Source organism: Anomaloglossus baeobatrachus, chromosome 1 (genome assembly GCF_048569485.1).
Source record: "Anomaloglossus baeobatrachus isolate aAnoBae1 chromosome 1, aAnoBae1.hap1, whole genome shotgun sequence".
Classification (NCBI taxonomy): Eukaryota; Metazoa; Chordata; class Amphibia; order Anura; family Aromobatidae; genus Anomaloglossus; species Anomaloglossus baeobatrachus.
This window is the reverse complement of record NC_134353.1, coordinates 434028719-434043507: the sequence shown is the minus strand read 5'-3', so window position 1 is coordinate 434043507 and position 14789 is coordinate 434028719. Positions and strand designations below refer to the sequence as shown.

At 43.4% G+C, this 14789-nt stretch overlaps 1 protein-coding gene across 2 annotated transcripts in view; it reads right to left on the bottom strand.

Moving 5' to 3' along the window:
* Positions 1–14789, bottom strand: part of CACNA1S (calcium voltage-gated channel subunit alpha1 S) — a 2360423-nt gene that overhangs the window by 1608593 nt on the left and 737041 nt on the right. For both annotated transcript variants that reach the window (XM_075352638.1, XM_075352639.1), the window contains exon 7: positions 12564–12763. In XM_075352638.1, coding sequence (XP_075208753.1) covers positions 12564–12763 — 200 coding nt within the window. The remainder of the gene's footprint in view (positions 1–12563; positions 12764–14789) is intronic.

The window sequence follows — 14789 nt, the reverse complement described above, 5'->3', positions numbered from 1 at the left end:
GGTTGTTAGCTTTGGCAGTAAGTAAGTCATTTGTGATTTTAGTCAGGGCAGTTTCAGTAGAATGATGTGGACGGAAGCCGGACTGTAGGTTGTCAAAGAGAGAGTTAGAGGAGAGGTGAGAGGAAAGTTCAGCAAGGACATGCTGTTCAAGGAGTTTTGAGGCAAATAGGAGTAGTGATATGGGGCGATAGCCTGTAGTAGAGGTTGGATCGAGGGAAGGTTTCTTTAGGGTGGGTGTGACTGTTGCATGTATAAAGGCAGAAGGGAAGGTACCAGTTGTTAAAGATAGGTTGAAGAGATGGGTTATGGCTGGAATAAGCATAGCGGTGAGGTTGGGGAGGAGGTGGGATGGGATGGGGTCTAGTGCGCAGGTGGTGAGGTGCGCTTTTGAGAGAAGATGTGCAAGATCTCCTTCAGTGATGGTGGGGAGGAAGTTTATGGGGGAGGGACAGTGGTCTGTTATATGAAGGGGTTGTGGTGGTTGAGCAGAAAAGACTTGTCTGGTTTAGTCGATCTTTTATTTGAAATGTGTAGCAAATTCTTCTGCGGAGATGAGGGAGGTTGGAGGGGGCAGTGGTGGGCGAAGGAGGGAGGTAAAAGTATTAAATAGCTGTTTGGGGTTGTGTGTTAAAGAGGATATGAGGTTTCTGAAGTAATCCTGTTTAGCGGAGGTGAGGGCCAAACGAAATGTGTGAATTGCATTTTTGAATGTGGTGAAGTCTTCCTGGGAGTGCGTTTTCTTCCAGCGCCTCTCTGCAGCCCTAGACACTTGCAGAAGCTTTTTACTGAGGCTGTTGTGCCAGGGTTGTCTATTGATTTGTCTCACTCTGCCATGCACAAGTGGAGCGACTGAATCAATAGCTGATGTGAGAGTGGTGTTGTAGAAAGTGGTGGCACTGTTTGTGTCGTGGAGTGAAGATATGGAGGACAGTGGTAGGATAGAGTCAGAAAGGGTGTGTATGTTGATGTGTGCAAGGTTTCTGCGGGGGTGTGCTAGGTGCTGGACAGGGGGGGCAGGTGAGGAGGACAGGGCTGAAAAGGTCAGTAGATGGTGGTCAGATAAGGGCAGAGGGGAGGTTGTGAGGTTAGATAGAGAGCAGGGACGGGTGAAGATAAGGTCTAATGTGTGTCCATCTTTATGGGTGGCAGAGGCGGACCACTGAGTTAGACCAAAAGATGAAGCGAGGGAGAGGAGTTTGGAAGCCGCTGACTGGCGGGTGCCAGTGGGGATGTTGAAGTCCCCCATGATGATAGTGGGAATGTCAGCAGAGAGAAAGTATAGAAGCCAGGCAGAGAACTGGTCGATAAAGGCAGTGGTTGGGCCCGGGGGTCTGTATATGACGGCCACTTGGAGGTTGGAAGGAGAATAGATGCAGACAGAGTGCACTTCAAAGGAAGGCAGGACAAGGAGGGTAGTGGTGGGATTGGGTTGATGCTGCAGTTGTTAGAAAGAAGGAGGCCCACTACTCCACCATGTCTATTGCCAGGGCAAGGAGTGTGTGTGCCCCTTGTTAATTAACCAGCGGGACAAGGTACCAGGCCTTGTTTCTGAAGAGAGAAGCCCAGATAGTGCAAACCGGCAGCCCAAAGCGGGGGATAGGTTGTCCGCCAAGAACCCATTAAATCCCACGGGTCAGAGTTTGTGGGCAACGGCTACCTTTAAGTACAAAGCTACAGTGGAGCGGATTTCTCCTGTTCCAAGCGGGATTAATCAACACACAGCAAGACACAAGTGCAGGAGGAAGGGCCCCTACCTTGCTAACCCATGTGCAGGACCAGCACACCTCTCCAATGGCAACCGGCATCCGGCCTTAGTTTACAGTACAGACTCTTTGTGGATTATTCCTAATCGTGAGTACACCAGTGTCGTCCGGTCCAACCTGCCGAGAGCGCCCCAGCCCTGCTCCCTACCTACACCCGGGCCCCGGGACTACACCTCCCCCTACCCGTGCCGGGGATACCACCTTGCTGCCCAACACCATCGGTCCCAGACACTGGCCCCAAGAGGCAGCGGCGGTGCCACCATCCCATCACCGTAACCCACGGGTGGCGTCACAGACAGAGACTAACTCCCCTGTAAATACCCCCTTTTTCACTGTTGCGAGAACGGGCGGTTGCACGTGACCCGGGTCCGGTCACCACTCGAGCCCAAGACACGATCCCGGATCCGAGCGCCCTCAAGCAGCCTTTTTGCCGCAGCGGAGGCGGCACCCGTCCGCGACACAGACACCACTAAACAGAGGCTAAACAGAATAACTCTGCTGCCTCATTAGTGTATGGATCCATAGGGGGTTTCACCTGAATCACGCATTTCGGAGATATAGATGGAAACCCGGATGTAACTGCTCAGCATAGAGCACAGGATAAATGTTGACTAATCCAAAATGTTCTGTACCAAAATCGACAGCAAATAGCACTCAACTAAACCCACAAAAACACAAGTCCCCAACAGGTCTGTAATCTGTTAACAGATATATAGGGGGCTTCCCTGTTAATGGCAGCACAAAGGCTGTGAAAAAACACTATGCCCCCCTCAAAAAAGAAATCCAGTGACATCTGTGATCTAAAATCCAAAAGCTACCCCTTTTTTCTGAGCCCCAAAATGTGCTTAAACCACAGATAGCATCCACATGTTTGGTACTGCTGTAGTGCAGAAATCCCATTTAATTTACATACATTAAAATGTACTGGGCACAACATGGGCTTTTTTGTAATTTTTAATTCTGCAACATTCACTGCATTTGACACCATGGGTGTTTTCCTGAGATTAAATCGTCACTACACCCATATATGAATTCCTAGAGGGCTGGAATTTCTAAAATTTGGTCACTTGTGGGGATTTCTTCTGTTTTGGCACTTAGGATCTCTGCAAATGGAGTCCGCAAACTATTCTAGGAAAATCTGTGCTCCAAAAATTAAATGGCACTCCTTCTTTCCCGAGCTCTCTGATGCGCCAAACAGTACTGTACAGTTGCATGTTGGGTATTGCCAAGTTCAGGAGAAATACAAATTGTGTAATACACTATGGGGCCTTTTTTACCTATTTCCCTTGTGAAAATTGGATATCTGGGGTTGAAACAAAATTTTAGTGGTGAAAATTGAATTATTCTTTGTTCGCTGTCCAATAGTATAACATTTTGTGACACACCTTTAGTGTTAATATGCTCACTGCTCCCCTGAATTAATTTACTAATGAGTCATTTTCACGTCTAAATGTTATAAAATTCTGTGATGCACCTGGGGGTTCAAGGTGCTCACCAAACATGTAGATAAATTCCTGGAAGGGTCTATATTCCAAGAAGAAAAACGAACAAAGTTTTTTTCTCTGGCGATGCACCACGGACTTGAGGATTATTTCAAAATTGTGCTTTTATTAAATAACAATCATTCCATCAGTCAACAGTAAAAAACCCACTCCACACAGGGAGGGGGACATGTTTCAACCACTGTAGTGGTCTTAGTCATGAACTGAAAAGTCCCATGTTCAAAGGAGTTAGATTCCAAGAAGGGGTCACTTGTGGGGAAGTTCCACTGTTTAGGCACCTCAGAAGTGCGACATGTTGTCTGCTAACGATTCCAGACAAGTTTGCATTCAAAAATTCAAATGCCGCTTTTTCCCTTCCAAGCCCTGCTGTGTGCCCAAACAGTAGATTTTCACCACATATGAGTTATCGGTGTACTCAGGTGAAATTGCACAGTGCATTTTCTCCTGTTACCCTTGTGAAAACGGCTCAACTTTATAAAATTCTGTTAAGCACCTGGGGTTCAAAGTGCTAACTAAACATTTAGATAAATTTCTTGAAAGGTCTAATTTCCAAAATGGGGTCATTTGTGGGGGAGTGCCACTGTTTAGGCACATCTGGGGATCTCCAAAGGTGGCATGGTGTCCGCTAATGATTCCAGATAATTTTGTGTTCAAAAATTCAAATGCCGCTCTATCCCTTCTGAGCCCTGCTGTGCACCCAAACAGATTTTCACAACATATGAAGTATTGATGTACTCAGGAAAAATTGCACAAGAAATTGTAAAGTATTTTTTATTCTGTTATCCTTGTGAAAATGAAAGATTTGGAGTTAAAGCAACATTTTTGAGAAAAAAAATGTATTTTATTATTTTCATGCCTCAACATTATAAAATTCTGTGAAGCACCTAAGGGTTTAAGGTGCTCACCAAACCTCTTGATAAATTTCTTGAGGGGTCTAGTTTCCAAAATGGGGTCACTTGTGGGGGAGCTCAACGGTTTAGGCATATCAGGGGCTCTCCAAATGTGACATGGAGTTCGCTATCTATTCCAGCTAATTTTGTGCTCTAAGATTCAAATGGTGCTCGTTCTTTTCCGAGCCCTGTCATGCATCCAAACAGTAGATTTGCACCACACATGGAATATCAGTGTATTCAGGAAAAAATTGCACAATAAATTGTAAGGTGAATTGTATCTTGTTACCCTTATGAAAATGCAAAATTTGGGACTATCATAGTATCATAGTATCATAGTTTTTAAGGTTGAAGGGAGACTCTAAGTCCATCTAGTTCAACCCGTAGCCTAACATGTTGATCCAGAGGAAGGCAAAAAACCCCCAATGTGGCAAACAAGTTCCAATGGGGAAAAAATGTCCTTCCTGACTCCACATCCGGCAATCAGACTAGTTCCCTGGATCAATACCCTGTCATAAAATCTAATATACATAACTGGTTACATTAAATTTTTCAAGAAAGGCATCCAGGCTCTGCTTAAATGTTAGTAGTGAATCACTCATTACAACATCATGCGGCAGAGAGTTCCATAGTCTCACTGCTCGTACAGTAAAGAATCCTCGTCTGTGATTATGATTAAACCTTCTTTCCTCAAGACGTAGCGGATGCCCCCGTGTTCCAGTCGCAGGCCTAGGTGTAAATAGATCTTTGGAAAGGTCTCTGTACTGTCCCCTCATATATTTATACATTGTGATTAGATCTCCCCTAAGCCTTCGTTTTTCCAGACTAAATAACCCCAAGTTTAATAACCTGTCTTCGTATTGCAGCCCCCCCATTCCTCTAATAATCTTGGTCGCTCTTCTTTGCACCCTCTCCAGTTCAGCTATGTCCTTCTTATATATCGGTGACCAGAATTGTACACAGTATTCTAAGTGCGGTCGCACTAGTGACTTGTACAGAGGTAGAACTATATTTTTTTCATGAACACTTATACCTCTTTTAATACATCCCATTATTTTATTAGCCCTGGCAGCAGCTGCCTGACACTGTCCACTAAAGTGAAGTTTACCATCCACCCATACACCCAAGTCTTTTTCTGTGTCTGTTTTACCCAGTGTTCTACAATTAAGTACATAATCATAAATGTTATTTCCTCTACCCAAGTGCATGACCTTACATTTATCTACATTAAACTTCAATTGCCACTTCTCAGCCCAATCCTCCAATTTACATAAATCTCCCTGTAATATAAAATTATCCTCCTCTGTATTGATTACCCTGCAGAGTTTAGTATCATCTGCAAATATTGAAATTCTACTCCGCATGCCCCCAACAAGGTCATTTATAAATATGTTGAAAAGAAGCGGGCCCAATACTGACCCCTGTGGTACCCCACTATGAACTGAGACCCAGTCCGAGTACGTACCATTAATAACCACCCTTTGTTTCCTATCACTGAGCCAGTTTTTAACCCAGTTACACATATTTTCCCCTATCCCCATTAATCTCATTTTATGTACCAACCTTTTGTGTGGCACCGTATCAAAAGCTTTTGAAAAGTCCATATACACAACATCCACCGCATTTCCCTGGTCCAGGCTTGAACTTACCTCTTCATAGAAGCTGATCAAATTAGTTTGACAGGATCGATCCCTCATAAACCCATGTTGATACTCTGTCATAAGGTTATTTTTCTTGAGATACTCCAGTATAGCATCTCTCAAGAAACCCTCAAGGATTTTACCAACCGTAGAGGTTAAACTTACCGGCCTATAATTTCCCGGCTCAGTTTTTGTCCCCTTTTTGAATATTGGCACCACATTTGCTATGCGCCAGTCCTGCGGTACCGACCCTGTTATTAAGGAATCTGAGAAGATTAAAAATAATGGTCTATCTATCACAGAACTCAATTCCTGTAGTACTCTGGGGTGTATGCCATCCGGGCCCGGAGATTTGTCAACCTTAGTGATTTCGAGGCGGCGGCGTACTTCCTGCTGGGTTAAGCAGGTAATATTCAAGGGTGAATTTATGGCATCACTGGTCATGTCATCTGCCATGGCATTTCCTTGTATAAAAACCGTAGAAAAAAAGTCATTCAGCAGGTTGGCTTTACCCTCATCCCCTTCCACCATTTCACCAAGACTATTTTTAAGGGGGCCAACACTATCGCTTTTCAGTTTTTTACTGTTTATGTAGTTAAAGAATATTTTAGGATTATTTTTACTTTCTCTCGCAATGAGTCTCTCTGTCTCAAACTTAGCTAACTTAATTTGATTTTTACATATTTTATTTAATTTTCTATAATTATATAATGCCTCATCACTACCTACCCTCTTTAATTCTTTTAAGGCTTTCTGTTTTTCTTTTATTGCTTCCCTTACAGCTCTATTTAGCCATAGGGGTTTCCTCCTATTTCTAGCATGTTTGTTCCCATAGGGTATATTTTCTGCACAAGCCCTATTCAGGATGCTCATAAAAGTCTCCCATTTGCTTTGTGTACTTTTATTACTTAGTACATCATCCCAGTTTATTGCACTAAGATCATCTCTCAGCCGTTTAAAATTTGCTTTCCTGAAGTTTAGTGTCCTTGTAGCCCCTCTACTATACATCTTACTAAAGAATACATGAAAACTTATTATTTTGTGATCACTATTCCCCAAGTAACCCCCAACTTGTATATTTGATATGCGGTCTGGCCTATTGGTTAGTACAAGGTCTAGTAGTGCTCCCCCTCTTGTGGGGTCCTGTACCATTTGTGAAAGGTAATTATCTTTCATTGTTATCAAAAATCTATTTCCTTTGCTGGAACTGCAAGTTTCTGTTCCCCAATTTATATCAGGATAGTTAAAGTCCCCCATAATAATTACCTCTCCGAGACTCGCTGCTTTATCAATTTGCTTTATGAGGAGATTCTCTACCTCTTCCATAATATTCGGCGTCTTATAACACACCCCTATCAGTATTTTATTATTCATTCTCCCCCCCCTTATCTCCACCCATAGGGACTCTACATTCTCAGTACCCTCACATATGTTGTCACGCAGGATGGGTTTTAAGGATGATTTTACATATAGACACACACCTCCCCCTCGCTTATTTGTACGGTCATTCCTGAATAGGCTATAACCCTGTAAATTAACAGCCCAGTCATAGCTCTCATCCAGCCATGTCTCTGATATCCCCACTATATCATAATTTTCTTCCAACAATATTAATTCTAATTCCTCCACCTTATTTGTGAGGCTTCGGGCATTAGTGTACATGCACGTTACGTATGACTCTGTACCTATATTCCTGCTTACTGTATTGACTGTCCTAACCCTTCCCCCCGTACCACCCCCAATTTCATTACTTGTGCCCTGGTCACTATCTGCACTACATTCCCCTTCTATAAAGTGAATACCCTCGCCCCCCATTCCTAGTTTAAACACTCCTCCAACCTTCTAGCCATTTTCTGCCCCAGCAGAGCTGCACCCTCCCCATTAAGATGCAGCCCATCCCTAGCATAGAATCTGTAGCCAACTGAAAAGTCGGCCCAATTCTCCAGGAACCCAAAACCCTCTTTCCTACACCAATTCTTGAGCCACCTGTTAACCTCCCTGATCTCTCTTTGCCTCTCTGGTGTGGCTCGTGGCACAGGTAGTATTTCTGAAAATACCACCTTTGAGGTCCATGCTTTAAGCTTACAACCTAATTCCCTGAAATCATCTTTAAGGACCTTCCACCTACCTCTAACTTTGTCATTTGTGCCAATATGTACAATGACCGCTGGGTCCTCCCCAGCCCCTCCCAGTAATCTGTCAACCCGATCAGCGATGTGCCGAACTCGAGCGCCAGGAAGACAACACACTGTTCGGCGATCCCTGTCTTTGTGACAGATTGCCCTATCTGTCCCCCTAATAATTGAGTCCCCCACTACCAGTACCTGTCTTGCCTGCCCTGCACTCCTATTCCCCCCCTTACTGGAGCAGACACTCCTCTGGCGTTCAGAGGTCATGCATTGCTGCAGCAATGCTACCCCTGTAATGACATCCCCCTCATCTGCCAAGTTTGCAAACCTATTGGGGTGTGTCAGTTCAGGACTAGCCTCCCTAGCACTTTTCCCTTTACCCCCCTTTCTAACTGTCACCCAGCTACCTACCTCACCGTCCTGCCGCTCCCTACTACGATCCTCCCCCACATCTGACCCACCAAGCTGCTGCTCAGTGAGCAGCAGACTCCTTTCCATATTGCTAATGCATCTCAGAGTTGCCAGCTGCTCATTTAGATCCAGTATCTGGGCTTCCAAACGTGCAACTTGCGCACATCTCGAACAACAGTATGCACCCTCGAACGGCTTTTCAAGGACTGCATACATGAGACAAGATGTACACTGGATCGCATTAGCAATAGTGGAGCACATTTTCTAATGGGGATAGCACTAAACAAATGTTAAGTAATTAAACAACTAAATACAAACAATTTTACTCACACTTACTTTTGCTCACACTTTGCTCACTCACGCTCACAATGAAGAAGACAGGCTAAAATTCAGAAGTCTTCCTTCCGGCTGTAACGGCCAAAGTAACTTTTATGTTGGACTAAAGTAATGACTAAAGTAACTTTTATGTTGGAAAAAGTAAAATTTTCATTTTTTCATTCCACATTGCTTTATTTCTTATGAAGCACGTAAAGGGTTAAAATAATAAACTTCTCGAACGTGGATTTGAGCAGTTTGAAGAGTGTAGTTTTTAGATGATGTCACTTTTAGGCATTTTCTGTATCCTAGGCCTCTCAAAGTTACTTCAAATGTGATAAGATCCCCAAAAAAATGTTTTTGTAAATTTTGTTGGAAAAATTAGTAATTGCTGATAACGTTGAACCCTTCTAGCTTTCTAACAAACAAAATATGTTTCAACATTTGTGCTGATGTAAAGTAGAGATGTGTAAAATATTATTTATTAACTATTTTGTTTGATAAAACTTTCTGGTTTAAAGGGAATCTGTCACCATTTTGACCTTTTTAACCCTTTCACGACTGAAGACATACCGGTATGTCCTAAATCATGAAGGGGGGAGCCGGCGGCAATCCCTGCACATGTCTGCTGATTTGAACAGCAGACATGTGCGGCTACCAGAAGTGGGTGGATTCGTGATCCACCTATGCCTTTTAACCTCTTAGATCGCGCTGTCAAAATGTGACAGTGCTATATAAAGGGCCACGGCGGGAAAATCATCTTTCCCCATCGCCATCAGAGGCCTCGTGACGCGGTCACGGGGAGCCGATGGTTGCCATGGTAGTGACGGGTCATGTGATGACTCCTGTTGCTATTATATCGTAGTTCCTATTACAGCTGACAGAGCAGCGGCTGTAACAGGAGAGCAGCATTTCTGCTGATCATAGCTGTGCAGCTCTGATCAACATAAATGAATCAGCAATCAGACTGTTGATCCTTATCCATAGAAAGACTAGTAAAATAAAAAAATAAAAAAAAGTTTAAAAAAAAAATACAAAAACCTTATATTTTAAATCAACCCCCATTCGCCCCATAGAAAATTAAACTGTTAAAAAAATAAAAAATATACACATATTTGGTATTGCAGAGTTAAGAAATGCCTGCTCTACCAAAATATAAAATCAATTAATCTGATTGGTAAACGGTGTAGCTGCCAAAAATATCCAAATGTCAAAATTCCGTTGTTTGTTTGTCGCATATTTTGCGCAAAATGCAATAACAGGCAATCAAAATGTAGCATCTGCACAAAAATGATATTAAAAATGTCAGCTTGAGTCACAAAAAATAAGTAATCATTGAGCCCCATATCCTGAAAAATGATAATGCTACGAGTTGTGGAAAATGGTGCAAAATGTGCGCCACTTTTTTGGACAAACTTCTGTTTAACTCATTAGATAAAAGTATACTTATACATGTTTGGTATCTACGAACTCTTACCAACCTGAGGCATTACAGCAACATATCAGTTTTACTATATAGTGAACACGGTGAATAAAATACCCCCATAACAATCGTTCAATCGCATTTTTTGCAATTTTTCTTCACTTGAAATTTTTTTGCCATTTTCAGTACAATATATGGAAAAACTCATGGTTTCATTTAAAAGTACAACTCATCCTGCTAAAAACAAGCCCTGATATGGCAAGATTGACAGAAAAATACGTTTAACATATAAAGTTATGGCTCTCGGAAAAAGGGCAGCAAAAAACAAAAACGAAAAATGGAAAATTGCCCAGGGTGAAGGGGTTAAACTGTTAATATGAGCATACAGGTTATAGAATGCTGAAAAAAGTCCCACCTGTATGTCTCATATAAAATGCCTCATTGTGGAAATGTTAGCTTTTATCACTTTATGTAAGTGAGCTCTTCCAGTCTTCATGAAGGATGCTGCCTGGCAGATAACTCTGCCTTTAGAGATTATTTTGGATAGAAGTGGTATTACCAGTGTGATATGTGACGGCTGCTCTCTGCACTCACCGCAGAGCTGTATGTGATTATAAGGCCGGGGCCACACAGGGACTAATGCGATCCTCGCATGACACTCGGCTCGCACTGGCAGCACAGCAGGAGCCGAATGTCATGGGAGTGTCACTGTGACTGAGGTCCGATCATGCGATCGTACCTCAGCTGCCGGGTTGGACCGGCTCTGATGAGGGGCGGGCCTGCGCTAAGGAGGGGCGGGCCAGCACGGAGGAGGAGAGGGAGGGATTTATCTCCCTCTCTCCTCCGTAGCCAGCTATTGCTATTCTCGCCCTGCACTCGCGGTACAACAGTGTACTGCGAGTGCAGTGCGATCTTTCTCTCGCCCAACAGCTTGAATGGGTGCAAGAGTAGGAGTCTCCCATTACAATCGCAGCATTCTGCGATTGTTTTCTCGGTCCGATTGGGGCCGAGAAAATAATTGCTCATGGGTGCTGACACATAGGTTAATATTGGTCCGAGTGGAATGAGATGTTTTATCGTATTCCACTCGGTCCGATTTTCATGCCAAGTGTCTGAGGCCTTAGGCTACTTTCACATTTGCGTTAATGGCATCTGTTGCATTGCGTTGTGTGACGGATGCAACTGATGCATTGCATAAAGTGGCACAACGGATGCAACGGATCGTACAAAAGAACGAAATCCGTTATAGTTTTTTTTCTTGACTTTACACATCTGGGCATGCGCAGTTGTGTAAAGACGGTTGCATTAACGGAATCCGTCAAATGATGGATTCTAACGGAATCCGCCACCATAAGCGTCCATTATAAAAAAACGGATGCCGACGGAATCCTGCAGGTTGCGTTTTTTTGACACTCTGCCAAGTGCAGAAAAACGCTACATGCAGCGTTCCATCCGCCAGGCAGATGCAACGCAGCGTCGACTGACGGATGTAACGCAAGGACATCCGTTGCTATCTGTAGCTAATAGAAGTCTATGAGGAATAAAACGGTTTCCTGCAACGGTTACCGTAATTCCTCAAGGCGGCGGATAGCAACAGATACCGTTTAACACAAGTGTGAAAGTAGCCTAACTGACAGTTCTGGAGGTTCCTCTCAGCTTCAGCCTCCAACTTGAAGGCAGACAGTGTTGCAACATTGTTGCAATGAAGCAGAGCTCAGTGAGCTGCAAAAAATGTGTTTGAAAGAAAACAAATAATTTCTCCCATACTGTGTCAGTTACTTGTCTCACACTGGTAACGCCCCTTTTATTTAAAATAATACTAGAGGCGGAGTTATGTTCCAGCAGCATCTGCCTCATAGCTTGGAAGAGCTCATTTACATAAAATGATAAAAGATGATTTTTCCACAACAAGGCATCTGATATGAGACATAAAGGTAATACTGTGGTCCGTATTCATAACCTCTATGCCCATATTAACAGTGTAAAAAGGTCAAAATGGTGACAGATTCCTTTTAAGGGCATAAAAATCTAAATTTTGAAAATTGCTAAATATTCTACATTTTTCCAAATTTCTGATATTTTTACAAATAAACGCATAAAAGGCTGGGGTGCTGAAAAGGGTAATGGCTCTCTAAAAATAAATAATAATAATAATAAAAAATAAATGTTCAAGTTACCCCCTTCAGTTTTTAAAAATGGATGAGAAAAAAGCAAATGCAACATGAATGCAGGCGGCAAAACTTGATAAATAAATGGTCCATTTTGCTCTTATTTTAAATATGACATAGATGTATGAATATAGCCTTAGTTGGAGCTGGTTACCATTGACAAGGTTAGATACACATTTTTTATTCTGTTGCTTAACCCTACCAGAATTTAATATCACCAGAAAGGATTATACCATATACAAGGAAATTATTCAGTAATAAATTAATGTGTATCTGGATATTGGTTCAAGAAACTAAATCCAAAAACAATAGTACAACTTACCCAGTAAAGTACTTCTGTCCACCCCTCCATAGTTATACATTGGTATACTGTTAGCATAGCAAAACCAAAATTGTCAAAATGAGTAATTCCATTGTTCGGACCTGGCCACCACCCTCTGCACTCTGTTCCATTGATTGAGCACTGACGACCTTGACCTGTCGTGCTACAGGGAGCAGGTTTTTCCACAGTGCCTAAAACATCTGTAAACATAATTATGACAATCAATATAAAAATTAAATTTTACTATAACATATTACACAACTTGTTTTAACTCCTCCCTGATACATTCTAAAGCACTATTTAGAATTTTTGAACCAAAAACTCTATAGGGTGCTTTACACGCTGCAACATCACTAGCGATAGCTAGCGATGTCATGCGCGATAGCACCCGCCCCTGTCGCTCGTGCGACATTTGGTGATCGCTGCTACGGCAGCGTTACACGCACATACCTTTACAGCGACGTCGCTGTAACCGCCGAACAATCCCTTCTTCAAAGGGGAGGTGCATTCGGCGTCAAAGAGATGTCACTGCGGCATCACTAAGTGGCCGCCCAATAGAAGAGGAGGGGCGGAGATGAGCGGCCGGAACATGCGCCCACCTCCTTCCTTCCTCATTGCCGGTGGATGCAGGTAAGGAGATGTTCGTCGTTCCTGTGGTGTCACACATAGCGATGTGTGCTGCCGCAGGAACGACGAACAACATCATACCTGCAACAGCAATGATATTTGGAAAAAGAGCGACGTGTCAATGAGCAACGATTTTTCACGTTTTTGCGCTCATTAATCGTCGCTCCTTGGTGTCACACGTTGCAATGTCGCTAATGGCGTGTGATATCACACACAGGAGAGCATATTCCATCCACTTTAACTGCAGTTGTAATGTGAGCTAGTTCTACAGTAGGTTTTCAGCAGCAGCTCCCCCTAGTGATTAAGAGGAAAATATCAAACTTTTTATTTTTTTTATATTTTGCCACCACTACCCTCACCCGTCCCCCCTCTTCCTCGCTGCTGCTATCCTCTTGCTTCGCCACTATCCCTCCGTTGCCATTCTCCCCTCCACCGCCACTACCCTCCACCTCCCCACCACTGCTCTCCCTGCTCTCATGTGCTCACCTTGGGTCTCCGCTCCTCAGCTCAGCGGTGCGCAGTATACTGAGGAGCAGTATACACAGGCGTGCATGCGGCAGAGCATTGGGGGCATACGTGCAGCACAGCATTGGGGGCATGCGTGTGGCTGAGCATTGGGGGGCGGGCATGTGGCAGAGCATTGGGGTGTGCTTGTGGCAGAGCATTGGGGGCGTACGCGCAGCAGAGCATTGCTGGCATGTGTGTGACAGAGCATTGGGGGCATGAATACGGCAGAGCATTGGGAGCATGTGTGCAGCAGAGCATTGGGGGCGTGCGTGCAGCACAGCATTGCGGGCATGCTGGTGGCAGAGCATTGCAGCAGAGCATTGCGGGCATGCGTGCAGCAAAGCATTGCGGGCGTGCATCTGGCAGACAATTGGGGGTTGGCGTGTGGCAGAGCATTGCGGGTGACCGTGCATGTAGTAGAGAATTGTGGGCGGGTGAGCGGCAGAGGATTGCTGGTAAGGGATGTGCAGAGCAGAATGTGGAGAACACTATGCAGCTGTCCTTGGTGACACTTTAGACATTAGGATGACTTTGCGGTCACCAACAACATTGCTCTGCACTGTGATCCTAAACTTCATTTTCCCTTATCCTTTTGGAAACACCCAGAATGGGAGGAGGAAGTGTGACATCACACACAGGAGAGCAGATTTGACCCATTTTTACTGCAGTTGTAATATGAGCTAGTTCTACAGTAGTTCTACAGTAGGATTTCAGCAGCTGCTCCCCCTAGTGCTTAAGAGTTGAAAATATCAAACTTTTTATTTTTTTATATTTTGCTCAATTAAAACTAATAATAATAATAATATAAACAAAACATTAAAACATAAATACTTACATTTTTTCAGTTATTGAAATTTTTATTTTTGGGGGACACCTTAATTTTGTTCTTCCGTATCAGCCCTTACTTGCCATTTTTATTCCACAGCACACTAGCGAAACAGTTGACATGTAATTTATATTAAGTATATCCATTGTGAACCTGCTGTATCACTATTCATACATGTGTGTACATTTGAATTTGATGTTTCATGTAAGGTATAAATAGGTATTACTATCATTTCTTGACTGTTTACTACTGGGATAGTCCGGTAA